General features: G+C 49.5%; 1 protein-coding gene across 1 annotated transcript in view; it reads right to left on the minus strand.

The window, feature by feature from the left end:
- Nucleotides 1-25,598, minus strand: part of LOC146796583 (kinesin-like protein KIF19) — a 1,608,680-nt gene that overhangs the window by 554,901 nt on the left and 1,028,181 nt on the right. Inside the window, exon 14 of the mRNA XM_085629222.1 lies at nt 13,782-14,052. Within this exon, the coding sequence (XP_085485348.1) occupies nt 13,782-14,052 (271 nt within the window). The remainder of the gene's footprint in view (nt 1-13,781; nt 14,053-25,598) is intronic.

A 25,598-nucleotide genomic window follows, 5' to 3' on the forward strand; every position in this document is an offset into this window, starting at 1 on the left:
CACTACAAATTCTTTGGAGAAATCAGGCGCCTTGACCACGGCCGCCGTGCACATGACAGATTTCAGGGCATCAAAAGCGGCTTGGCAGGCATCAGTCCAGATGAACAAGTTACTTACCTTCGGTAACGCTTTTTCTGGTGGATACAGTATCTGCCTGTGGATTCCTCACCTTGTGAATATCCCCTGCGCCAGCATTCCACTGAATTTTTCTTCCCCAGCACTCCACGTCGATGTGGGCGACGTCATAATACATCGGCCCCGCTCGCGACTCCGTATGACGTCACCGGAGCCATAAGAGGCCCACGTCGGCGTGATGACGTCAGTTCCACCCATTTTTACCGTGCCTTCGAGGCGAACAGGTGAACCAACGACAAACTCAAAGTATACACAGTATACAGTATACCAACACATATACACAGTATACAAAGGAAAAGGATGCTAAATAAACAAGCATTTCCAACAAATGCACAAGCATTTCAAACAAGAACTATTTCATGGTATACAAAGGTGGACAACGGGGAGGCGGGTAGGCCAGTGAGGAATCCACAGGCAGATACTGTATCCACCAGAAAAAGCTTTACCGAAGGTAAGTAACTTGTTCTTCTGATGGATACATCTGCCAGTGGATTCCTCACCTTGTGAATAGATTCCCACAGCAGTCCCCACTCCCGGAGGAGGGTGTCCACCTTCCTATACCAGAAAGTCTTGCAACACAGAGCGCGCGAAGTGGCCCTCCCTCCTCATCTCGGAGTCCAAGCAATAATGCTTTGCGAAAGTATGGAGGGAGGCCCAAGTCGCAGCTTTACAAATATCTGCCACAGGAACACCCCGGGCCAAAGCAGATGTAGATGATTTTGCTCTAGTCGAATGAGCTCTAATGCCCTCAGGAGGAGTCTTACCAGCCAGGGCGTAGCGGATCTTGATGGCAAGGATGATCCATCTCGATAGTGTGCGCTTGTGTACCGCTCTACCCTTCGAATGACCAACATAGCCAATGAAGAGTTGATCATCTAGACGAAAGTCTTTAGTCCTGTCCAGATAAAAACTCACAGCCCTCTTCGGGTTCAGGCGATGGAGTCTTTCCTCCTCTTTGGAAGGATGAGGAGGTGGATAAAAAACAGGGAGAGTAATAGACTGCCCCAAATGGAACGGAGTAACAACTTTTGGCAGGAAGGCAGCCCTGGTCCTAAGAACCATCCTTTCAGCATGTAATGTAAGAAAAGGGGGTCTAGAACTAAGAGCTTGGGGCTCACTCACCCTCCTTGCCGAGGTTATGGCTACAAGAAAAACCACCTTAAAGGACAACAGCCTCAAAGGACAGCTATGTAGAGGCTCAAATGGGGACCCCATCAGAAAGGTTAAAACAAGATTAAGGTCCCACTGTGGCATTACAAAAGGAGTGGGAGGAAACATGTTTGTAAGGCCCTTGATGAACCTCAGTACAACTGGAGATTTAAACAGTGACGGCTGATCCGGAAGGCATAGAAAAGCCGATAAGGCCGAAAGATAGCCCTTGACCGTGGCCACAGCACAGCCCTGCTGAGCCAAGGAAAGAGCAAACTGGAGCACATTAGAAAGATGGGCTTTTAAAGGGTCAATGGACCTCTCTCCACACCACTTCACAAATTTAGACCACCTGTAGGAGAAAATGGACTTGGTGGAGTGTCGCCTGGCCGATAAAATAACGTCCACCACATCAGGTGGGAGAGAGAAAGAACTCAGGTTGCCCCGTTCAATCTCCAGGCATGAAGGTGTAAGTTCTGGAGGTGGGGGTGTAGAACGTGCCCCTCCGACTGCGAGAGGAGGTCTGCCCTCAGAGGGAGACGGAGCGGAGGGCACGAGGAGAGGTGGAGGAGATCTGTATACCACACCCTTCTTGGCCAATCCGGGGCGACCAATATGACTTGGGCCTGGTCTTGGCGAATCTTCCTCAGAACCCGAGGAATCAAGGGTATGGGAGAAAATGCGTAAAGGAGTTGTGAGCCCCAATTCAACTGAAACGTGTCCCCCAACGCCCCCTGCATCGGAAACTGGAGACTGCAGAATGACGGGCAGTGCGCGTTCTCGCGGGTGGCAAACAGGTCCACCCGAGGTGTCCCCCACGTCCGAAAGACGTGACGAACCACCTCCGGATGGAGCCGCCACTCGTGGTCGGCGGAGAACTGCCGACTGAGACTGTCCGCACGTACGTTCAACACCCCGGCCAGATGATTTGCCATCAGACAAATCTGATGGTCCTGAGCCCAGGACCATAGACATAAGGCCTCTCTGCATAGACCAAGAGACCCCACTCCTCCCTGCTTGTTGACATACCACATCGCGGTAGTGTTGTCTGTCAGGACTTGAACCGACTGACCGCGAAGGGAAGGGAGGAAGGCCTTGAGCGCCAAACGAATCGCCCGCAACTCCAGAAGGTTGATGTGAAGCAACCTTTCCTCTGGAGACCAAACACCCTTGATCTCCAGATCCCCCAGATGAGCACCCCACCCTAAAGTGGAGGCATCCGTTATCACTGTGGCCACCGATGGAGGCAGATGGAAGGGCTTTCCTTGCGACAGATTGCCCTCCACGCTCCACCAAGATAGATCCGCTGCAGCTTCTCTGGAGATCTTGATCGACTCCCTGAGATCCCCATTGTGCTGATACCACTGCTTGCGGAGGCACCACTGGAGCGCCCTCATGTGCCAGCGTGCATGGTTGACCAACAGAATGCAGGAAGCGAACAGACCGAGCAGGCGAAGGACCTTCAGAACTGGAACAACCGCTCCATTGTGGAATAAAGGGACCATCTCCTGAATGTCGAGAATTCTTTGTGGAGGAGGAAATGCTCGACACACAGTAGTGTCCAGTACCGCCCCTATAAACAGGTTGCGTTGAGAGGGCACCAGGTGAGATTTGGGCACATTGATCGAAAAACCCAAGTCGAATAACAGCTGAGATGTTACCTGCAGATGATGCTGCACTATCTCTGGGGACTCTGCCTTCAGAAGCCAGTCGTCCAGGTAGGGGAAAACTGGAATCCCCGACCTCCTGAGATGAGCAGCCACCACTGCCATCACTTTTGTGAAGACTCGAGGTGCGGTAGTAAGACCAAACGGGAGGACCGCAAACTGGTAATGTTGCGACCCAACCGTAAAACGGAGATACTTCCTGTGCGACTTCAGGATTGGGACATGGAAGTACGCGTCCTGCAAGTCGAGCGACACCATCCAGTCTCCTTGCTGCAACGCTTGAAGAACCTGCACAAGGGTCAGCATCTTGAATTTCTCCTGTTTCAGGTAAAAGTTCAAGATTCTGAGGTCCAGGATTGGACGCAATCTGCCGTCCTTTTTGGGAATCAGGAAATACCGGGAGTAGCATCCCTGACCCCTTTCCTGCTCCGGAACCACCTCTATTGCACCCTTTTGAAGCAAGGCTAGAACATCTTTCTGAAGGAGAAGCAGATGGTCCTCTGAGCAGTAATCTTGGCAAGGAGGGTAAGGGGGAGGAAACTCCCGAAAGGGAAGGGCGTACCCAGTCTCTACGAGGTTCAAACCCCGAAGATCTGTCGTGACAGATTTCCAACCCCGTAGAAAGTAGGACACCCGACCCCCCACAGGTCTTACATGATCCGGGATGGGGGATCTAGGGCTGCTTCCCTGATGCCTCATTGGGAGCAGAGGAGGAGGAAGAAGAGGGGTTGCGTCCAAAACCTCTCCGACCCCTTTGTCTCCCTCTATAGGATTTATAGAGGGGATTCTGCTGTTGCTGCTGCTGCTGCTGAGGCTGTCGGTAGGAGCGAAAAGATGACCTTCCAAAGCCCCTAAATTTCCTAAAAACAGAACCCTTTGCAGGAGCTTGCAGACCCAAAGACTTTGCTGTTAATCTGCTGTCTTTAAATCTTTGTAGAGCAGAATCTGCCTTTTCACCAAACAACTTCTGCCCATCAAATGGCAAATCCACTAATGTGACTTGAACATCCGCAGAGAATCCCGACAAACGGAGCCATGCCTGCCTTCTTGCAGCTATGTACGAGCCCATAATCCTTGCCACCGAATCCGCCGTATCCAATCCCGACTGGATCACCTGTCTGGCAGCGGCCTGAGTGTCTGTAACCACCTCCAAGAAGGACGCCTTATCGCCCTCCGGCAGCTTAGGGGCCAAAGTCTTCATTGAGTCCATCAATGCATGCACGTAACGCCCCAGCAAGCACGTGGCATTGGAAGACTTTAATGCCATACTCCCCGAAGAGAAAGTCTTTTTAGCAGCCTGGTCTACCTTCTTAGACTCCCTATCTGCGGGAGACTGAGGGAAAGCCCCGAAGCATGCTTCGAGCAGGATGCCTGCACAACTAGGCTCTCTGGAGACAGGTGTATAGATAGAAAATCCGGATCCCCAGGCGCCACCCTATACCTTCTCGCCACCTGTCTGGAAACCGCTGGAGAAGAAAGTGGTTTCCGCCATACCTCCAAAACAGGCTCCAAGATGGCCTCATTAAAGGGCAGTAAAGGCTCTGCAGTGGAAGTAGGAGAGTGCAGAACCTCTGTCAACAAGTTCGATTTATACTCTGCTGGGGGCAACTGTAAATCTAACAGCTCTGCAGCCTTTTTGATAACAGTATGGTAGGGAGCCAGTTCTTGTGGTGGAGAGGATCTTGCCGATGTGTGCTCCCATTCTGGGGTGGTGTCTAGGCCACTAGCCTCTTGTATGCCTTCAAAATCATCAGAGGATGTGTCCACCTCACCTTCCTCTACCTCTTCTCTGTACCTTCCTTCTTCCAATACCCTTTGGGCCTCCCTTCTCGATCGAATCCGGGGAGCCGGCGTCGACGACGTCGTACGCGGCGTCAGTGGAGCCAGAGGTGTTGGAGTCGGCGGCACCATAGACGGAGTCGGCGGCACCGATGGAGTCGGCAGTGGCGTCGAGGAAGGCTCTGAAGCAGGTCGATCCATCCGAAGTCGTGACGGATCCCCAGACGGCGCCGGAAACTGCCACGAAGGCGCCATCGGCAGAAAGGGCATGAAGGGGACCTGAGCATAATGCTGCGGCACACCCAACGTATAAGCCATGGGACCCACGGGACCAGTTGGTGCTCCGGATGGGAAGGCCGCCCTATTAAAAATACCATACATGGCATTTAAGAACTGAGTAGAATCAGTACCTGGAGCAGGAAACTGAGGATAAGGCACTGAACCTGCATCCCTCTGCGGAGTATTTGGCTGCGGCGCTGTAGTGTCCTCCACCGGAGCCATAGATTCTTCAAGCGCCGGAGTCGGTTCTTCCTCTTGTTCCTGATCCGAAACATGCGACTCCACCCGATCCGGAGACGATGCCGGAGACGGCGCCAGGGACTGCGCCGGTGAACGCTCTGGAGCCCGCTTCGGAGACGGAGAACCTCCCGGAGTCTTAGAGGGAGAAGGTGAAATGTCTTACTCCGATGACGCCGAGGTGAAGTCGACCTCGACTTCCTGCTCTTCGAGAACCGGCGTCGAGAAGAGTGTTTTCTTTTTTTATGATGTCTCCTTGACTTCGACGACCTCGAAGTCGCCGACGCCGCCCTCGATTTCTCTTTCTTTCTCCCTCTCTTCTCCTTACCGATCTTCGCCATAAACAGCTTGGCCTTTCTTTCCTTTAATGCTTTAGGATTTATCCTCCTACAGCATGCACAGTCTTCGACATCGTGGTCCGACGAAAGGCACCACAAACAGTCCTCATGTGGGTCCGTCATGGACATATGTCCGCCACATTCCCTACAGGGCTTAAAGCCTGACTTCCTCATCGCGGATATTACAGAACTTTGCAACAGAAACACCTTACAACTACAAAGTAGCAGGAGTACTGGAAAAAACCGTTGCGCGTCGACGGTGCGGAAAAAAGGGAACTGACGTTAACACGCCGACGTGGGCCTCTTATGGCTCCGGTGACATCATACGGAGTCGCGAGCGGGGCCGATGTATTATGACGTCACCCACGTCGACGTGGAGTGCTGGGGAAGAAAAATTCAGTGGAATGCTGGCGCAGGGGATATTCATAAGGTGAGGAATCCACTGGCAGATGTATCCATCAGAACATCTTCTTGGGCTGTTTCTTTGACGTCAGTTCTGTCAAAGGGGCAACAATGGTGCCATACCCCTTCACAAACCGTTTGTAGTACCCAGTGAGTCCTAAAAAGGCCCTCACTCCTGTCTGGGTCTTGGGGGGGTCCCAAGCCAGAATGGTATTAATTCTTGCCTGTAGGGGCGCCACCTGGTCGCTCCCTACCTGGTGTCCTAAGTACACCACAGAACCCTGCCCTATCTGGCACTTACTTGCCTTGATAGTTAGGCCTGCCCTCTGCAAGTCCTTTAACACTTCACAGAGGTGACACAAATGTTCCTCCCAACCGGAGCTGAACACAGCAATGTCGTCCAGGTAGGCGGCGCTGAATTCCTCCAGCCCACCCAGCACCTGGTCAATCAGTCTCTGAAGGTGGCAGGGGCATTCGTCAACCCAAAGGGCATAACCCTGAACTAGTAGTGCCCCTCTGGCATCGAGAACGCTGACCTCTCTTTGGCCCCCTCGGTCAAGGCAATCTGCCAGTACCCAAATGTCAAGTCAAATGTACTGAGGTACTGGGCAGCTCCCAGCCGATCCACAAGCTCATCAGCTCTGGGGATGGGATGAGCAACAGTCTTGGTGACCGCATTGAGCCCACGGTAATCCACACAGAATCGGAGTTCTGGGGTGGCACCAGGCACAGCAGCTTTTGGCACAAAGACCACTAGGCTAGCCCAGGGATGGGCTGGATGGCTCAATCACCCCTAGAGCCAGCATCTTGGAAACCTCCTCCTGGATGCTGGCCCTGACCTTATCAGCTACCCTATAAAATGTTTGTTTTACAGGCAGGCTGTCTCCAGTGTCCACATCATGGATGCACCAATGGGTGACTCCTGGGGTCAGGGAGAACAGGGAGGCGAACTGATCCAATACCTGGCAACAGTCCCTCTGCTGTACCGGGGTCAGGGTAGGCGAGAGTTTCACCCCATCCACTGACCCATCCTTCTCCTTGGCTGACAGGAGGTCAGGAAGAGGTTCACGCGTGTCTTCCCCCGTCATCTGTAGCCAAGAGCATGGTCACATCAGACCTCTCAAAGTGTGGTTTGAGGCGGTTCACATGGAGGACCCTCAAAGGGTTCCTAGGAGACCGTAAGTCAACCAGGTAGGTAATTTCTCTCCGGCGCTCCACCACCTCATAAGGCCCAGTCCACTTGTCCTGGAGCGCGCAAGGCTCCACTGGGGCCATCACCACACTTTTTGTCCAGGTTGAAACTTAACCAGAGTGGCATTCTGGTCATACCACCGTTTCATTTCTTTCTGGCTGGCTTCCAGATTCGCCTGGGCGAGTTGCCTGAAATGCCTAGTTTGGTTCCTGAAGGCCAGCATGTAGCTAGATACATCCTGGGGGAGTTTACTAAGAACCTTCTCCCAGTCCACCTTCACCAAACTCAAGGGTCCTCTTACAGGGTGCCCATACAGGAGCTCAAAGGGTCTGAATCCTAGGGACTTCTGTGGCACTTCTCTGTAAGCAAACAGCAGGCATGGTAAGAGGACGTCCCACTTACACCTCATGGGTTCCTCCAGACCCATAATCATGAACCAAATCTCTCAACCAGACTGTTATCCTGGGGGTGGTAAGGCGTGGTGAACTTATAGGTTACACCGCACTCCTTCTACAGCGATTTCGTATACCTAGATATGAAATTAGTACCCTGGTCAGACACCACCTCTCTGGGGCACCCCACGTGGGAGAAAATCCCCAACAGTGCCTGGCCCACCTCGGGGGCTGTCACCCTCCGGAGAGGCATGTCCTCCGGGTACTGGGTGGCATGGTCCACCAAGACCAGGATGAACCTGTTGCTCAAGGCTGTCTTGGGATCCAGGGGCCCCACAATGTCAATGCCCACCCTTTCAAAGGGGGTGCTGACTACAGGGAAAGGTTGGAGGGGAGCCATGTGCTTCCTTCCACTCTTACCACTTGCCTGGCAAGTCTGACAGGTCCTGGAATGAGTATCAGAACTCTTGTGCATTTGAGGCCAGTAGAAGTGAGTGACAAGCCTCTCAAAGGTTTTGTCCTGCCCCAAATGTCCTGCCAAAGGGACATCATGAGCCAACCCCAGTAGGAAGGCTCTGAAGCGCTGGGGTACCACCAGCGCACGGGCTGACCCAGGCTCAGGCTCAGCAACCTTAGGCTCACTATATAGGAGATCATTCTCCCAGTAAATCAAGTGTGACCCGGACGGATCACCTGCTGCCTGGTTTGCTGCCTGTTGCCGCAAACCTACAAGAGAAGGGCACTTTTTCTGCTCCTCACAGAATTCTTCCCTGGAAGGCCTTCCCTCCTGCTGCCATTCGGTCAGCTCAGGTAGGTCCGCAAGTTCAGCTACTTGCTCCACCGTAGTCTCCAGGCGCTCCCCCTCAAGGTTTACCTCCTCCTGGACCATGGGAACTTTGGGGGGTGGTTTCCCGTGCCTCCTGCCTCTTCTCTTTAAGGCAGGCACCTGGGCCACTGTTTCAGGCTCCAGGTCCTCTTGAACACCTTTACTGGGCCATAGACCGAGTGGTCCCACAAGCCCACTCAGGCAGACCCAACATCCCCAAATGTGCCTGGCGCTCCACCTCTTTCCAGAGGGAACTCTCCAGGTCATTCCCCAGCCGACAGTCTACAGGCATGGACGGACTTACAACGACCTTCAAGAAACTTGAGACCCGCCCTACTCAAAGGGAACTAGCGGCACCTTGCAGAGGCACACTGAGTTGTCTGCTGCAACTACAGGGTGAAGTACATTGGGAATTACCTGCTCCGTAGACACCTACTGACACCTGACAGATGTCAACTGGCTCCTGTGTCTCTCAGAGCCTCCACCCTTCTTCCATTGATGGTCACCCACTGCCTGTACTTCTTAGTATTCTCAGGCAGAGAGGCTTCCTGGACCATCTCTCGATCTCCTAATGAGACCAGGGTCATAACTGCTTGCTCCTCTCCATTCCAAGGATGCAATTCCTCCCCCAGCGCTACACTCACTAAACCCGGTGTTAGAGCACCAGTGGGTGCAGGTGGTTTCTTGGGGCATTGAGGGGCAATGTGACCCACTTCTTTACAGAAATAACAAGTAGGAGGACCTTAGGGGACCAGGGCCTCTTAGCCTTGGGGGACTGAGACCCTTTTGCCTGGGAACAACTTTGGGGCCCTTTAGAGAACCCCTTGTGGTTACCCTTGTCCTCCCCCACCTTCTGCAGGGGACCCTGTACACCTTTGGTAGTGGTACCTCCAATCCCCTTGTGGCCCCTGGTGCTGGTCCAGCAGTCCGCCTCATCAGCAAGCTTACAGGGATCAGTCAGCTTACTTTCCAAAAGATGCTGGCGCAGCTCTGGAACACACAGACTACTCAAGTGCTCCCGACTAGTTAAATCACATAAGCCCTTAAAATCAGTTACCTTGCTGCCCTTAATCCAACCATCCAGTGCACGCGTGTATGCATTCACACACTCCACCCAAGTACTGGATTCCAGTTTCTTGAAGTTCCTGAATTTCTGTCAGTACTGTTAAGGAGTGAGCCCATACCTGAGGTATAAAGCCTCCTTCATATTGGCGTAGGTCGAGGTTCCCGCCCTCTCTAAAGGGGGTAAAACATCCCTCCGAGGAGCCTCAAAGTGTTTCCATAGGCCCGCCCCTAATGCTTCTCAGGCACCTCATTCATCTTCAGTGAGATCTCATATGCCGTGCACCACGCATAAATATCATCGCCCCTTTGGTAATCTCGCACTAAGTCTTTGGGAATGTACACCTTACCCGCCGGCACTGGTTGTGTGCTACCACCATTCGAACTGGACTCCGCCTGTTTAACCTTCATATCCAGTTCCCTCATGCTTAACTCATGAGCTAAGAAAATCTTCTTCTCTTCCAAGGGGAGAGCGTTCCTGCTCTCCTCTGCTCGCTTTTCACTTTCAATGAGCAGCTTCTTCTTCTCTGCTTCAGTCTTCAGTTTTAAAACATCCAACTCATTTTCTCTGACTCTTTGGTTTTCCTCCAGCTCCTCTAGGGGAAAAACTCCTCCCTGAATGGTTACTACCAACCCCTGAGGCTTGTCCTTCCACTGGCAAATCTTGTGGACCAAATCCATTCCCTGGGTCATCCTCATTCACCTCAGCATCATCTGTCTCCCGAGCCTCTTTGGCTTCCCACCAGGCCCTCAAGGCCATTTGCAGCTCCTCCTTTTTGGCACTACTTTTCATGGGACATCCCAAAAGCTCTGCAGAATTGCCTCAATTGATCAACTTTGTAGGTAAGCAATGCCTCAATGTCGAATTCTAATTCTGCAGCCTCACTGGCTTCTTGACTCCTTTGAGACATGATGTGTGGCTTAAAGGTCACTCAAAAATAGAACCAAAAATCAAAACACAATATGTGGTTGCGTCGTAGTCTGCGCTAAACTAGTGATGTCCACCAATCACTATGAGTGAATTTTCGCAAATACACGTTCAAATCCCCAACCGCTGACCACCAATGTTAGAACTGGGTGTCTCTAGTTGGCTGAGGTATGTACCTTAGCCAAGAATAAGGACCCTTGCTTCTAAGTCAGGGAAAGGAAGGACACCTTCACAGATAGCCCTGCTCACCCCCTCTGTAGATTGGCACGAGCAGCCAGGCTAATCTCCAAGGCAAATGTTTAAAGTATTTGCAACCACGCTCTCAGTAACTCAGTGATAACACCACAAATGGAATCCACACAGGTTTCAGAAAAAAACAATTATATGTTTATAAAAACAAGATATACGATGAGATCACATGATAAAAATCCAACATATGCGTATGTGTAATATTTCACCTTGCCGGGCCAGCAAGCCCTTGTAGGTTCTTGCAGAATTAATGAGTAATTCTCGATGATCCAATGCAGTCCTAATACAATGCTATGGAGTTCGTAAGGCAAGAATCAGGCACTTCGTAATGTAAAAATAATGCAGTTCGTAATGCAACATTCAGGCAGTTCGTAATGCCAAAATAATGCAATTCGGAATGCAAGAATCTGGCAGTTCGTTATGCAAAAATAATGCAATGCGTAATGCAACAATCAGGCAGTTCGTAACGCAAAAATAATGCAATGCGTAATGCAACAATCAGGCAGTTCGTAATGCAAAAAATAATGCACTGCGTAATGCAACAATCAAGCAGTTCGTAATGCAAAAAAATAATGCAATGCGTAATGCATCAATCAGGCAGTTCATAATGCCAAAATAATGTACTCCGGGACCGATGGCGGTGCTCTGGACGGTCTCTGTGCCACTCTTACTGACTCTCAGTCAGCTGCTGCCAAAATATGCCCCCAACACGAGTATGATGGAAAACAAAGTGCAGCTCCACACTCAGCGGAGGCTCGCTCTGCAAAGTGGGCAAAGGCCGAGAGCGTTTCTCTCCTAGCCCGCACCCCGCCCCAGGCAGCAACACACGCACACTCACTGAGCGTTACCTGGGGGGCACGATCTCACTCTCCTCTCCTCGCGGCTTGGGCCCCCGATGCGACTTCGTTCATCTTGGGCAGTGGAACTCGGACTCCCGACAGTGATGGTTCGAGGTCTCTTCCTGGCAAAAGCAGGCTCGGGCCGGCAGCGGTGAATTCTCACAGCTCCTCTGGGGATGCCGGTCCGGGCCGATGGCAATGACGATTGCAGCACTTCTGGTCACGCTGTCGATCAAAGCAGAGAAACAGACTGCTCCGGGACATACAGTCACAGGGCAATTTCTCACGAAGGTCTCAGGCTGCAACAGGGCACATGCACACAGCGTCAGACTCACTTGAGCTCCGGGTGCACACGATCACAGGGCAATGCTCACAAAGGTCTCAGGCTGCACGAAGTGCAAGCACACAGCGTCGCTAAGACTCACTTGGACTCCGGGTGCACACGATCACAGGGCAATCCTCACGAAGGTCTCAGGCTGCATGAAGCACATGCACACAGTGTCGCTGAGACTCACGTAGATTCCGGATGCTCACGATCACAGGGCAATCCTCACGAAGGTCTCAGGCTGCACAAAGCACACGCACACAGTGTCGCTGCGACTCACTTGGATTCCGGGTGCACATGATCACAGGACAATCCTCACAAAGGTCTCAGGCTGCACAAAGCACACACACACACACACAGCGTAGCTGAGACTCACTTGGACTCCGGGTGCACACGATCACGGGGCAGTTCTTACGAAGGTCTCAGGCTGCAAAAAGCACACAGCATCGCTGTGACACACTTGGAATCTTTTATGTTCCTGAGTTTCCACAACAGGGAGCCAGCTCTCCTCGGGCCCTTGAGGCCAAGTTACTTCAGGACACAGCACACAGCAAAGTCCTTTCAAGCAGGGGGACACAGCACACAGCAAAGTACCTTAGCCTCTCCTTGGTTAAATCAGCAAACTACAGGCCAGCCCCAGAACACACAGCAAGGGTCGGTCCTTTCCTTCAGTCTCTTCAGCTGTTTCTTCCTTTGCAGAGGTTCTTCTTGACCACAAAGTAGTTTCAATCCTTTACAGTCTTGATCAGTCCAACGTTCAGGGGTTTCAGCTCTCATAGTTATACCCCTAAATGTCTTTGAAGTCTTTGTGTTCAGGGGGGCACTGACCCCAGTCCAAACCAGTTCTGGGTGCCTCTCTGTCAGTGACACCTTCTTCCTTTGATAAGTGGGGGTCTGGATTCTCAGTCACTCAGCAGTAGATGGAGTCATTGCTTTATGGCGGCAGCCCAAGCCTCTTCACCTCCAGGGGCTACTCCTCCCCCCTACACTTGCAGGTCAGCCTGTTGCTGTCTCACCTCCTCCCCTGGGTCAAGACATTCCCCAGATACAATCACATTAAAATCCAGACAGTCAATCCACAGCCAGGCAGAGACACACCGAATTGTTAGAACACAAAAAAACAGCCACTTCTAAAAGTGTGATTTCTAAACACACAAAGCAAAAACCACCTTCACAAAAAGATGTTTTATTCAATTGTGAGTTCAGGCACACTAAACTTTACCTCTCCATCTTAAGCCTATGGGAAGATAGGCTGGAGACATATTACACAGCCTCCCCATTCCGTCCTATGGGCAAGATGGCCTTTCAACAGTGAAAAACGAAATGTAGAGCATTTCACTGTTAGAACATGGTACGCACCTTAGTACATATCCTATCTTTCACATACACTGCACCCTGCCCAGGGGGCACCTTGGGCCTACCATAGGGGTGTCTGATGTGCAGAGAAAGGGAAGGGTAAGGCCTGGCAAGTGGGTGCACTTGTCAGGACAACAAGGCAGTTTAACAAACTGCGTGCAGGCACTGCAGTGGCAGGCCTGAGTTCTCTCTCTAGGGCGACTTGTGTGGGTGGCACAATTAGTGATGCAGGCCCACTAGTAGTATTTGCATTACCAGCCCTGGCACACATAGTGCACTTTACTAGGGACTTTACTAGTAAGGCAAACATACCAATCATGGACAACCAATTACCATTACACTTTACACAGGGAGCACTTGCACTTTGACACTGATCAGCAGTGGCAAACTGTTACCGTGAGACTCCCACTATGACGACGGGGAAGATTCAAGCATGTGAATCTATAAAAGATGCAATACTAGAGAATATAAAACTATAAAAGATCCAAAGTTGGAGAGCTGGTATTACATTTTCAGGGCTGCCACAAAGAAAAGTATCTTTTCACCAAGATCAAGTCACACTTCACAATTCAAAACTAGCAAACACTGCATAATATAGATGTTTTAGTGACTGGTGACATACTTACCTTCTATCAGTATGAGTTGTTGTCGGATAATGTCCTCGCACATTGATCTGTGCTGCTGGTATCGTCCAAGGACAATGTCCTTTTGGCTCAAGTGATTCTCTTTCCACATAGACCCAGCCTGCAGCTCTGTATTCTCCACCTCAAGCTCATGAATCTTACAAAGGAGCCTTAGAACCTCCTGTTGATCATCATTGCTGATCACGTTTGGCAGGATCTCTTTCAGCTGTGACACTTTTAATTTTGCATTCGCCAACCTCTGCTTCAACTCGGACTGAAAAAAGAATATATTAATTAAAGGTAAGCAGTTGTATAGTGGAACATGACATTTCACACAAACATCCAGTTGTATGTTACCTTTGCATTGCAGTATTTAACACTCATACCTTTACCACACATGTTTTACCACTCAGGTAAGTACTATGCAAGTCATAGGGTACTTTACAGCACTGGACTTTACTACACAGACCAGTTATGTTTTTTAATGGCATAAGAATTTAAAAAAAAAACTTCATTCACCTCAACTCCTTAAAAAGGTTCAGACTCATTTGCTGGGGGTGGTAGCAAACAAACACTGTTCCCACAACATCTATTTCCTAAGTTAATTCCTATTGGAAACATTGCTCTCTGATACAAAAAAAATGGCTTAAGAGAATTACACCAAATTTGACAGAAAGGTTTTAACTATACTTAAGAAAGTGTGCTTTTTGCGATTTAGTGTAAATCTGATCACCCTTTATTGATAAATTAGTGTTTAAAGAAGGGTTTGTCTTGGGGTTGAACAAGTTAAAAAGGTCTCTGCAGTACAGAAAATTAAACAAGCATTTGCAATGCAATAGGTCTCGCATTTGCGAGAGTTTGAGCTTGTAAATGACAATGCCTTTTATTTATGTGTTGGTTTTTAAAACATCAATAAAAGGAATTGTCATTTACAATGCCAATAGCTTAAACTCTCGCAAATGCGAGACCTATTGCATTGCAAATGCTTGTTTTTTTTTGTTCATATCTATCTCTTTTGTGCTTTGAAATGCCGGACAATTCTCTAATAAACCCAGTCTGTAGATGTGAAGTGATGTGCACGTATGTTAACATGTGATACTTATTACATGCGTGTATTTTCCGTGCGCGCTCCTCTTGGTCGCGTGTAAGACCTTAAGTTTTCAGTGCCTTTCACCTTAATATTTAAGATTTGGTTAATCGGCCAGATGTGCCCGTATTTCTGAAAGATGATCGGCCCAGCGTAGTCACTTATATGAAGTAAATCCGCTTCACTCTGAACACGTTTGGCGCTGAGGGGTAGGTTCCGGGTGTGCGGTGTGTGCTCGTGTTTAACCCTCGAGATTTAGCCCCCGGATATCCACGTGAAAACTGACAAGTTTGCAACGATTTGTGACCCATACATATGTCCTTATTTTACATTCAATATGTACCCAAGGTAGACACATTCTGTGTACACTTGAGCGTGAAATTGGCCCACATGCAAGCATTGGACTTGTTTCCCTCCAGCAACCCAGGGAGTAGTTCGTACATTGGCAGTCAGCCTATCAGTAGGAGATGAAGTTATACTGAATTAAGCGTAAAAGCTAAACAATAGAACTGATCCTAAACTAAATAAATCATCACACATTTCTGTATAAAACTTTTACTACTTCACATACGTTTTAAAGCATTAACTTAACACATCTGTGGGCCTGCTGACCATATCAAGTTACAAGGTGCTATAAAAACAGGGTAAAACTATTTCCCTTGGTTAGGGGCGGGTAGTCCCTGAAAGTTGGAAGGAGTCGCCTGTGAATGCCTAAAGGAAAGGAGCAATCAATGGCGGTCTAAACGGAACTGAATGTCTGTGACGATCTAAGGAAACGAACTATCGATGACAGCCTAGGGCACGGGCACTTGCAAACATTTTCTGTGCTGTGACTAAGAGCTACATCGAGGCCAGCAGGGTGGTCGGCGAGGGGTGTAAGGTGGGAATAGGGGAAGTGAAGCATGTACATGGTGTGAACAGTGTGTTGCGGAGTTACTTTGAGGGTTTCAATCCATGGTGCCCTTTAAATTATGCAAATAGTCTCCACGGTAGTCATTGAATTGACAGTACTGTACTGTATCAGAGTCACGGACCACCTACTGCACCCTGTAGTAAGCAGTCTCTGCTTTCTATCACTACCTTTGGCAACTCAAGTCTAACAAGAAAGAGAGTAAACAAGCGGCCGTGCGGCTGCGAAAGTGAAAGTGATCGCGATCGCGATCAAACATTAAAGCGGCCGTGAAAGTGAAAGTAATCGTGGTCGAGCACGGCGCGCGCACCCGCGCACATGCACTGTAGCTCTAGGCTGGCCTGGTAGCACTTTTTGGAGCCCTCTCAATAAGTCTCGCCAGACCAGCGTATGCGCTGGGTCAGGCGAGACCTAAAAAGGGCTTTCTGATCGGCCAAGGGATCTTTTTCTCCCGATGGCTATTTCAGTACTGTGGAACCAGTCCCATTGTACTGAGCGATCTGATTGGCCATCCGAAATTCAGAAGAAAATGTTGCAGCCGTCATCACGGCTGACCTTTGGCGCTATAACCACATGTGGTGCCGACCTGAACGGGGGCACGGACTTCAGGTGGGGGGCTGCTGTATTTAGCAATAACTTACGATTTAACTTATATGATTCAAAAGGACCTGCTACATAGTTCCTTGTGCATCCAGCTTTCAGGCAGCAATTAAAATTTCAAGATGACTTTTTTGATTAATGTCCCTAGAGAGAGAGAGATTGGAGTTGTTTCTAGTGGAAGCTTTGACTCACCATAATGTAGCAAAGAGGGTTAATATGCCTTCTGCAAAAAAACAGATTTGTATTTTGCTTGGGTAGCTGAGTGGATTAGGAAAGCCAGTCTTTACCAGCAATTTAAAACAAATGAAATGTATGTGAGAGAGGGGCAATAGAGATATGAGGGGCACTTTTGCTAGGTGGTAGTGAGGGACTCTGAGGAGGAGGTCATGGGGCGGGGGGAACCGAAAAAGATAGTCACACCCGGTGCCACCAGTTCTAAAACCCGCCTTGCCTGTCTTTACAGGACTCGGGGGGGTAAGTCCCTACAGGATGTAAGGGGGCAGCATAGGAAAAAACACTGACCCCGTGCACTTGTGGGGGCAACACATAGCGATCCCCCAGAGGCTAAAAGGTTTTCAAAAGTTCATGTCACAGGAATCTGGGTACTCCTGTGGGACCCATCGGTTCATTTTCGTGAGGTACTGCGGTACTCATGCGGCAGCCACGGTCTATGCTTCACACCCCCACAGTAGTGTGGTTTCATACAAGCTTTGCTGACAAGCTTCCGCGGTACCATGGTGTTGAAGCTTACATAGAGGTACAGTGGGAGAAGTGTTGTTCCTGGAAAAAAAGCAAAGACAATGCAGGTTAGGTGTTGAGGGGGGGTGTTAGATGCCCGTGGTGGGGTTGAGGACAGGACATGGCCAGAGGCCAGGTCTTGTGGCCAAACCCCCATTGTACACAGCCAGAGGATGCGGGACAATGGATGCATGGACTGATCGGAGGCTGAGCCCTGTGGCTAATCCCACACTGTGCACAGCCAAAGCATGTGTGCAGCAATTGTACGGGCACCTGTGGTAGGGGTGAGAGCCTGGCATTACCAGATTATGTCATTTGAGACATCATGAGTGATATAATATTTAAGGTCATAAGTAGTGCTTGGCAGAAGTGCACGTTATCGTGAGTTCTGATAATGAAAACTTGTGAAAATCAGTGTTTTTATTTAGTTTAAAATGGTAAGTTTTAACAGACAATTTCACTTAACTCTAAAATTACTTTAATCTTTGGGTTTTTTTCAGTAAGTTTCTAATGTTTTTGTTGACTTTAAGTATGACATTATTACCAGAGTTAACTATAATGTCACTTTAACCTTTGTTTCTTTCAGTGTATTTCTACATTTTTTTTAAGACAAAGTATGATCTTACTACCAAACTAACTGTAACATCACTGTCTTGGGGCAGACAAGCCTTGCCCCTAACTCCAAAGGGGGGCACAGCCACTGAGAGCACTCAAGGGGTGTCATTTTGAATAATGCATGGCTACTTGCTTTCACAAGGGGTCACCACAACTATATATGAAAGGGAGGCCTACTGGCTTTGTCAAGGAGTATGTATGTATCTGTTATTTATAGAGTGCACTGTGACCAAATGGCATCCTGGCGCTGGATAGCCAAAAGGCTCATCAGTAGGGGTAGAAGTAATGAAAAGAAAGAAAACAAGTTACTTACCTGTAACTACAGTTATCCAGTATCGGTATCTTTCATAGATTCACATGCCTGAATAATTTCCCGTCGCCGAGGCGGGAGTCCCTTGGTAAAATACAAAAGCAGTGCCTAAGTAAATAATAGTAGTAGGCTAAAAGAAAGCCAGAGGCCTAAAACTTAGTAGCCTATCTACATCATTATACGAAAAGAACTAAAAAATAGTTCTAGCCAATCAGCTACTAGCACCCTCTAGAACCCTCACAGCAGAGGCAGTTCTCCTCAGATTTTCTTAGCACAAGTGGGAAATAGGGATCCCAATAAAAGAATTGCCTCGCCGGGGAGGAGGGTGGGTGCATGTGAATCTATGAAATATACCAATACTAGATAACTGTAGTTACAGGTAAGTAACTTGTTTTCTTATCCAGTATTGGGGTATCTTTCATAGATTCACATGCCTGAATCAGAATAGCAAACAGTAAGCCAAAACAGTGTTGTTTGCGGATTGTGGGAGACAGGATTCATAAATTCCCAAAACACATCCAGAATTGTCAGAATATTAACAAGCTAATAATGCTGTCAAACAAACAGAATGCAGTTTAAGAAACAGTATCTATGAAAAGCAAATTAAAAATATATATATAGAAAAGCATAAAGTAAAAACCATAAATATAATACATATATCTATAGAGGGGACAGGCACACCGCAGCATGCTTACCTTCCGCCAAAAGCCTTTGAAAAAGCTAATCAGCGAAACGCGTCAGGCATCGCGAAAGGCTGCTTTTAACCTACCTGCTACATGAACTCTGCCCATACCTGTGATTGAGGCTGGTAACCTCCGTCGTCTCCTCGAGTGCTGCTCAATTGGGACTACCACGTGTTTGCATCTAAAGACGGCGGCTCGGCCGTCGAGGAAGCACCACCCCAGAATGAAGGGGGCCGTGAGGTCGGATACACTGGCCTTGATACGGAGGAGCGGCGCAGGATTAAGGACAGGTTTCGGTAGCGGGGGTTCACTGAGGACTTTATTGTGAGCAGCAATTGTGCGTGTTTTATATTTTAAAGGTGAAAATTAAATGCACTACATCCCCCATAATGCCTACAGCACTGTCTGATTGCAGCTGCCCCATTCAGGGGCGTGTCATTGTTGGTCAATATATGAGGGGACAGGCACACCGCAGCACGCTTACCTTCCGCCAAAAGCCTTTGAAAAAGCTAATCAGCGAAACGCGTCAGGCATCGCGAAAGGCTGCTTTTAACCTACCTGCTACATGAACTCTGCCCATACCTGTGATTGAGGCTGGTAACCTCCGTCGTCTCCTCGAGTGCTGCTCAATTGGGACTACCACGTGTTTGCATCTAAAGACGGCGGCCCGGCCGTCGAGGAAGCACCACCCCAGAATGAAGAGGGCCGTGAGGTCGGATACAATGGCCTTGATACGGAGGAGCGGCGCAGGATTAAGGACAGGTTTCCGTAGCGGGGGTTCACTGAGGACTTTATTGTGAGCAGCAATTGTGCGTGTTTTATATTTTAAAGGTGAAAATTAAATGCACTACATCCCCCATAATGCCTACAGCACTGTCTGACTGCAGCTGCCCCATTCAGGGGCGTGTCATTGTTGGTCAATATATGAGTGGACAGGCACACCGCAGCACGCTTACCTTCCGCCAAAAGCCTTTGAAAAAGCTAATCAGCGAAACGCGTCAGGCATCGCGAAAGGCTGCTTTTAACCTACCTGTTACATGAACTCTGCCCATACCTGTGATTGAGGCTGGTAACCTCCGTCGTCTCCTCGAGTGCTGCTCAATTGGGACTACCACGTGTTTGCATCTAAAGACGGCGGCCCGACCGTCGAGGAAGCACCACCCCAGAATGAAGGGGGCTGTGAGGTCGGATACACTGGCCTTGATACGGAGGAGCAGCGCAGGATTAAGGACAGGTTTCCGTAGCGGGGGTTCACTGAGGTCTTTATTGTGAGCAGCAATTGTGCGTGTTTTATATTTTAAAGGTGAAAATTAAATGCACTACATCCCCCATAATGCCTACAGCACTCTCTGATTGCAGCTGCCCCATTCAGGGGCGTGTCATTGTTGGTCAATATATGAGGGGACAGGCACACCGCAGCACGCTTACCTTCCGCCAAAAGCCTTTGAAAAAGCTAATCAGCGAAACGCGTCAGGCATAGCTAAAGGCTGGTTTTAACCTACCTGCTACATGAACTCTGCCCATACCTGTGATTGAGGCTGGTAACCTACGTCGTCTCCTCGAGTGCTGCTCAATTGGGACTACCACGTGTTTGCATCTAAAAACGGCAGCCCTGCCGTCGAGGAAGCACCACCCCAGAATGAAGGGGGCGTGAGGTCGGATACACTGGCCTTGATACGGAGGAGCGGCGCAGGATTAAGGACAGGTATCCGTAGCGGGGGTTCACTGAGGACTTTATTGTGAGCAGCAATTGTGCGTGTTTTATATTTTAAAGGTGAAAATTAAATGCACTACATCCCCCATAATGCCTACAGCACTGTCTGATTGCAGCTGCCCCATTCAGGGGCGTGTCATTGTTGGTCAATATATGAGGGGACAGGCACACCGCAGCACGCTTACCTTCCGCCAAAAGCCTTTGAAAAAGCTAATCAGCGAAACGCGTCAGGCATCGCGAAAGGCTGCTTTTAACCTACCTGCTACATGAACTCTGCCCATACCTGTGATTGAGGCTGGTAACCTCCGTCGTCTCCTCGAGTGCTGCTCAATTGGGACTACCACGTGTTTGCATCTAAAGACGGCGGCTCGGCCGTCGAGGAAGCACCACCCCAGAATGAAGGGGGCCGTGAGGTCGGATACACTGGCCTTGATACGGAGGAGCGGCGCAGGATTAAGGACAGGTTTCGGTAGCGGGGGTTCACTGAGGACTTTATTGTGAGCAGCAATTGTGCGTGTTTTATATTTTAAAGGTGAAAATTAAATGCACTACATCCCCCATAATGCCTACAGCACTGTCTGATTGCAGCTGCCCCATTCAGGGGCGTGTCATTGTTGGTCAATATATGAGGGGACAGGCACACCGCAGCACGCTTACCTTCTGCCAAAAGCCTTTGAAAAAGCTAATCAGCGAAACGCGTCAGGCATCGCAAAAGGCTGCTTTTAACCTACCTGCTACATGAACTCTGCCCATACCTGTGATTGAGGCTGGTAACCTCCGTCGTCTCCTCGAGTGCTGCTCAATTGGGACTACCACGTGTTTGCATCTAAAGACGGCGGCCCGGCCGTCGAGGAAGCACCACCCCAGAATGAAGGGGGCCGTGAGGTCGGATACACTGGCCTTGATACGGAGGAGCGGCGCAGGATTAAGGACAGGTTTCCGTAGCGGGGGTTCACTGAGGACTTTATTGTGAGCAGCAATTGTGCGTGTTTTATATTTTAAATGTGAAAATTAAATGCACTACATCCCCCATAATGCCTACAGCACTGTCTGATTGCAGCTGCCCCATTCAGGGGCGTGTCATTGTTGGTCAATATATGAGGGGACAGGCACACCGCAGCACGCTTACCTTCCGCCAAAATCCTTTGAAAAAGCTAATCAGCGAAACGCGTCAGGCATCGCGAAAGGCTGCTTTTAACCTACCTGCTACATGAACTCTGCCCATACCTGTGGTTGAGGCTGGTAACCTCCGTCGTCTCCTCGAGTGCTGCTCAATTGGGACTACCACGTGTTTGCATCTAAAGACGGCGGCCCGGCCGTCGAGGAAGCACCACCCCAGAATGAAGGGGGCCGTGAGGTCGGATACACTGGCCTTGATACGGAGGAGCGGCGCAGGATTAAGGACAGGTTTCCGTAGCGGGGGTTCACTGAAGACTTTATTGTGAGCAGCAATTGTGCATGTTTTATATTTTAAAGGTGAAAATTAAATGCACTACATCCCCCATAATGCCTACAGCACTGTCTGATTGCAGTTGCCCCATTCAGGGGCGTGTCATTGTTGGTCAATATATGAGGGGACAGGCACACCGCAGCACGCTTACCTTCCGCCAAAAGCCTTTGAAAAAGCTAATCAGCGAAACGCGTCAGGCATCGCGAAAGGCTGCTTTTAACCTACCTGCTACATGAACTCTGCCCATACCTGTGATTGAGGCTGGTAACCTCCGTCGTCTCCTCGAGTGCTGCTCAATTGGGACTACCACGTGTTTGCATCTAAAGATGGCGGCCCGGTCGTCGAGGAAGCACCACCCCAGAATGAAGGGGGCCGTGAGGTCGGATACACTGGCCTTGATACGGAGGAGCGGCGCAGGATTAAGGACAGGTTTCCGTAGCGGGGGTTCACTGAGGTCTTTATTGTGAGCAGCAATTGTGCGTGTTTTATATTTTAAAGGTGAAAATTAAATGCACTACATCCCCCATAATGCCTACAGCACTGTCTGATTGCAGCTGCCCCATTTAGGGGCGTGTCATTGTTGGTCAATATATGAGGGGACAGGCACACCGCAGCACGCTTACCTTCCGCCAAAAGCCTTTGAAAAAGCTAATCAGCGAAACGCGTCAGGCATCGCGAAAGGCTGCTTTTAACCTACCTGCTACATGAACTCTGCCGATACCTGTGATTGAGGCTGGTAACCTCCGTCGTCTCCTCGAGTGCTGCTCAATTGGGACTACCACGTGTTTGCAGATATATATATATATATATATATATATATATATATAACACATGAAACAGTGCAGTATAAGTAAAAATGCAAATCTAACCTTAGTTTAAAAGATGTTGAAGTACGGCTTGACCTACAGCTGCATCCTCCTGCAGAGCGGATTGCAAACAGTAGTGTTTCGTGAACGTGTGGACATTCTTCCATGTCGCAGCACTACAGATGTTTTCCAAAGTTACTCTGGCGAATAGCGCAGTAGAAGCTGCCATAGTTCTGGTAGAATGCGCCTTGACCTTTCTTTGTAAAGGTTTGTTGGCTTTGTCATGACAGAAATGAATTGTAGAAGCCAGCCATCTGGCCATTGTTGCCTTAGTTACAGCAGTCCCAAGCGTAGCTTGACCATAGGCTACGAATAATTGATTGGATCGCCTGATGTCCTTAGTCTTTTGCAAATAGAACTTTAAACACCTTTTAACATCGAGTGAGTGTAATGCTCGCTCCGCTGCAGTAGCTGGATCTGGAAAGAAAACTTGAAGCTTTACTGGCTCATTTAAGTGAAATTGAGACGGTACTTTAGGGATGAATTTGGGATTCGTCCGGAGAGTTACATAATCTTTAGAGTAATGCAAAAAGGGTTCTGAGATAGTGAAAGCTTGGATTTTGCTAACCCTTCGAGCCGATGTAAGAGCTAGTAAAAAGCAACCTTCCATGTGAGAAATTTAAGATCAGCTTTGTGGATAGGTTCAAATGGTCTTCTCATTAAGGGCCTCATGTAGGTAGCCAAATACCGGTCGGTAACGGCCGATTTTCGGTAAATATGCCGTTACCGACCGGTATTCAGACAAGTGAGATGTAGGAGTCCAAAAACCACCTTTCGGTAAATATGAGGCGGTAAATACCGAATCATATATACCGAATTCTAAAATACCGAATCAGAATTACCGAATACATACTTAACGAATCGGTAAATATGAAGTGGTAAATATGAAGTGGTAAAAATTAAAATGACATGTAGGAGCACTCGGTAATTAAGAAATCCAAGAAAATCGGTAAATAAGAGTCGGTAATTAACACGGATTGAAAGCAGGTGGTAACCATCAACAGTGCATATTAGCAATCCCAAAATGCAACAGCGTGGACAACATGGCCGCTATGTATGTCATTGCAAGGCGCCTACGTCTACAGGCAGCAGGACTGAGGGTTTGGCGACGGGAGGAACGCATCTACAGACAGCGCATCACACTATTCCAGCTGACTGATGCAGAGATACATGAGAGGTACAGGCTACACCCCGAAACCATCATGGACTTAATCAGGGACCTTCACCCACTCCTAGACCAGCCAATAAGAAGGGCGCACGCCATACCCCCACATGTGCAGGTGCTCTGCAGCCTACATCTGCTGGCATCCGGCAGTTATCAGGTGGTGATAGCTGCGGTGGGTGGGGTATCCCAGAGTTGCCTGTCCCGTTTCTTCAGGAAGTTCCTGGATGCCATGATGCAGAGAATGCACCACTACATCAGCTTCCCCAACACACAGGCTGCACTGCATAAAACAAAAACAGACTTTTATCACATGGCACAGTTCCCCCATGTCATCGGCTGTATTGATGGTACACACATCCCAATCTGTCCACCAGCTGACACAGAGCACATCTACAGGAACAGGAAGTCCACCCACTCCATCAATGTGCAGGTGATCTGTGATGCAGGGAACATCATCACAGATATCGTTGCAAAGTTTCCTGGAAGCACCCACGACTCTTACATCTTCCAGAATAGTGGGATCTACACACGACTGAGTGCAGGAGAATTCGGAGAGGGATACCTGCTAGGTAAGTAACAGTGACGCCCCTTGCAACCTGCAAATCATAGTGTATAGAGGCATGTGACTGATGTCTCCCTGTTACTCATCTAGGCGACAGTGCATATGCATGCCGGTCATTCATCCTCACTCCCTACCTACACCCAGCAACCCAGAGTGAGAGACGATACAACGTGGCACACAAAACAACACGCAATGTGGTGGAGCGCACGTTTGGACTACTGAAGAGCAGGTTCCGCTGCCTCCACAAGAGCGGAGGCGCACGCCAGTACAAACCCATCACCTGCTGCAAGATTATTGCCACTTGTGCAATGCTGCACAACCTTGCCACGAAAAAAGGGACAGATGTGGAACTAACATGTTTTGAGGACAACGAGGATGAGTCAGGACAGCCACAGGGCAACGCAGCTAGAGTGCCAACTGCAATAGATGGGAGAGAGAGACGGGCAGAGATCACATGCAACTATTTCTGAGTAAGTAAGGGGACACAGCCAGTTGTGAGAAGTCATGACGTAGTTTAATGTGGCACCACGCCATGAACACATGAACAAGCCAATCTGGCAATATCCCATCTATACAAGAAGTAAGTCCAGGGTTACGTCACCCAATGGGAAGTGGCTAAGCAGGGCCACATCAATGTTTGCGCATACGCGCTGCAGTGGTGGATGGCACGGCCTGTGCATCCTCACTAGAGCCAACCCCAAGCCGCCTGCTGCTCCTGCGTGCTTCTGGGACGGGGGGTGTGATGCTGCTCCTGCTGCTGGTGTCGATGCTCTCCGCAGCATCCCCTGCAGCAGTTGTCGACGCCTGACTAGTCAATAGCACCCCTAGTGCACTTGTCACCTGCACCATCCCCCGAGACAGGTCGCTGCAGCACTGTGTTAGGCCCTCCTGCATCGTCACAGAGCGCCGGCACAGTAGAGAAGTCGCCGTTGCCAGACGGTTGAGTGCCCTGTTGGCAGTGTCCCTTCTCTGGCGTTCCCGGCGCCGTGCTTCGATGTCAGCATCTAATTTGCTGCACAACTGCTGGATTGACTGGGACATGTCCCGAATGCCCGCAGCCATGCCGCTGATGTTATTGTCCATGGTGACTAATGTGGTTTTCATCACCCGCATGTGCCTC

The sequence above is a fragment of the Triturus cristatus genome, chromosome 10 (assembly GCF_964204655.1).
Source record: "Triturus cristatus chromosome 10, aTriCri1.1, whole genome shotgun sequence".
Lineage (NCBI taxonomy): Eukaryota > Metazoa > Chordata > Amphibia > Caudata > Salamandridae > Triturus > Triturus cristatus.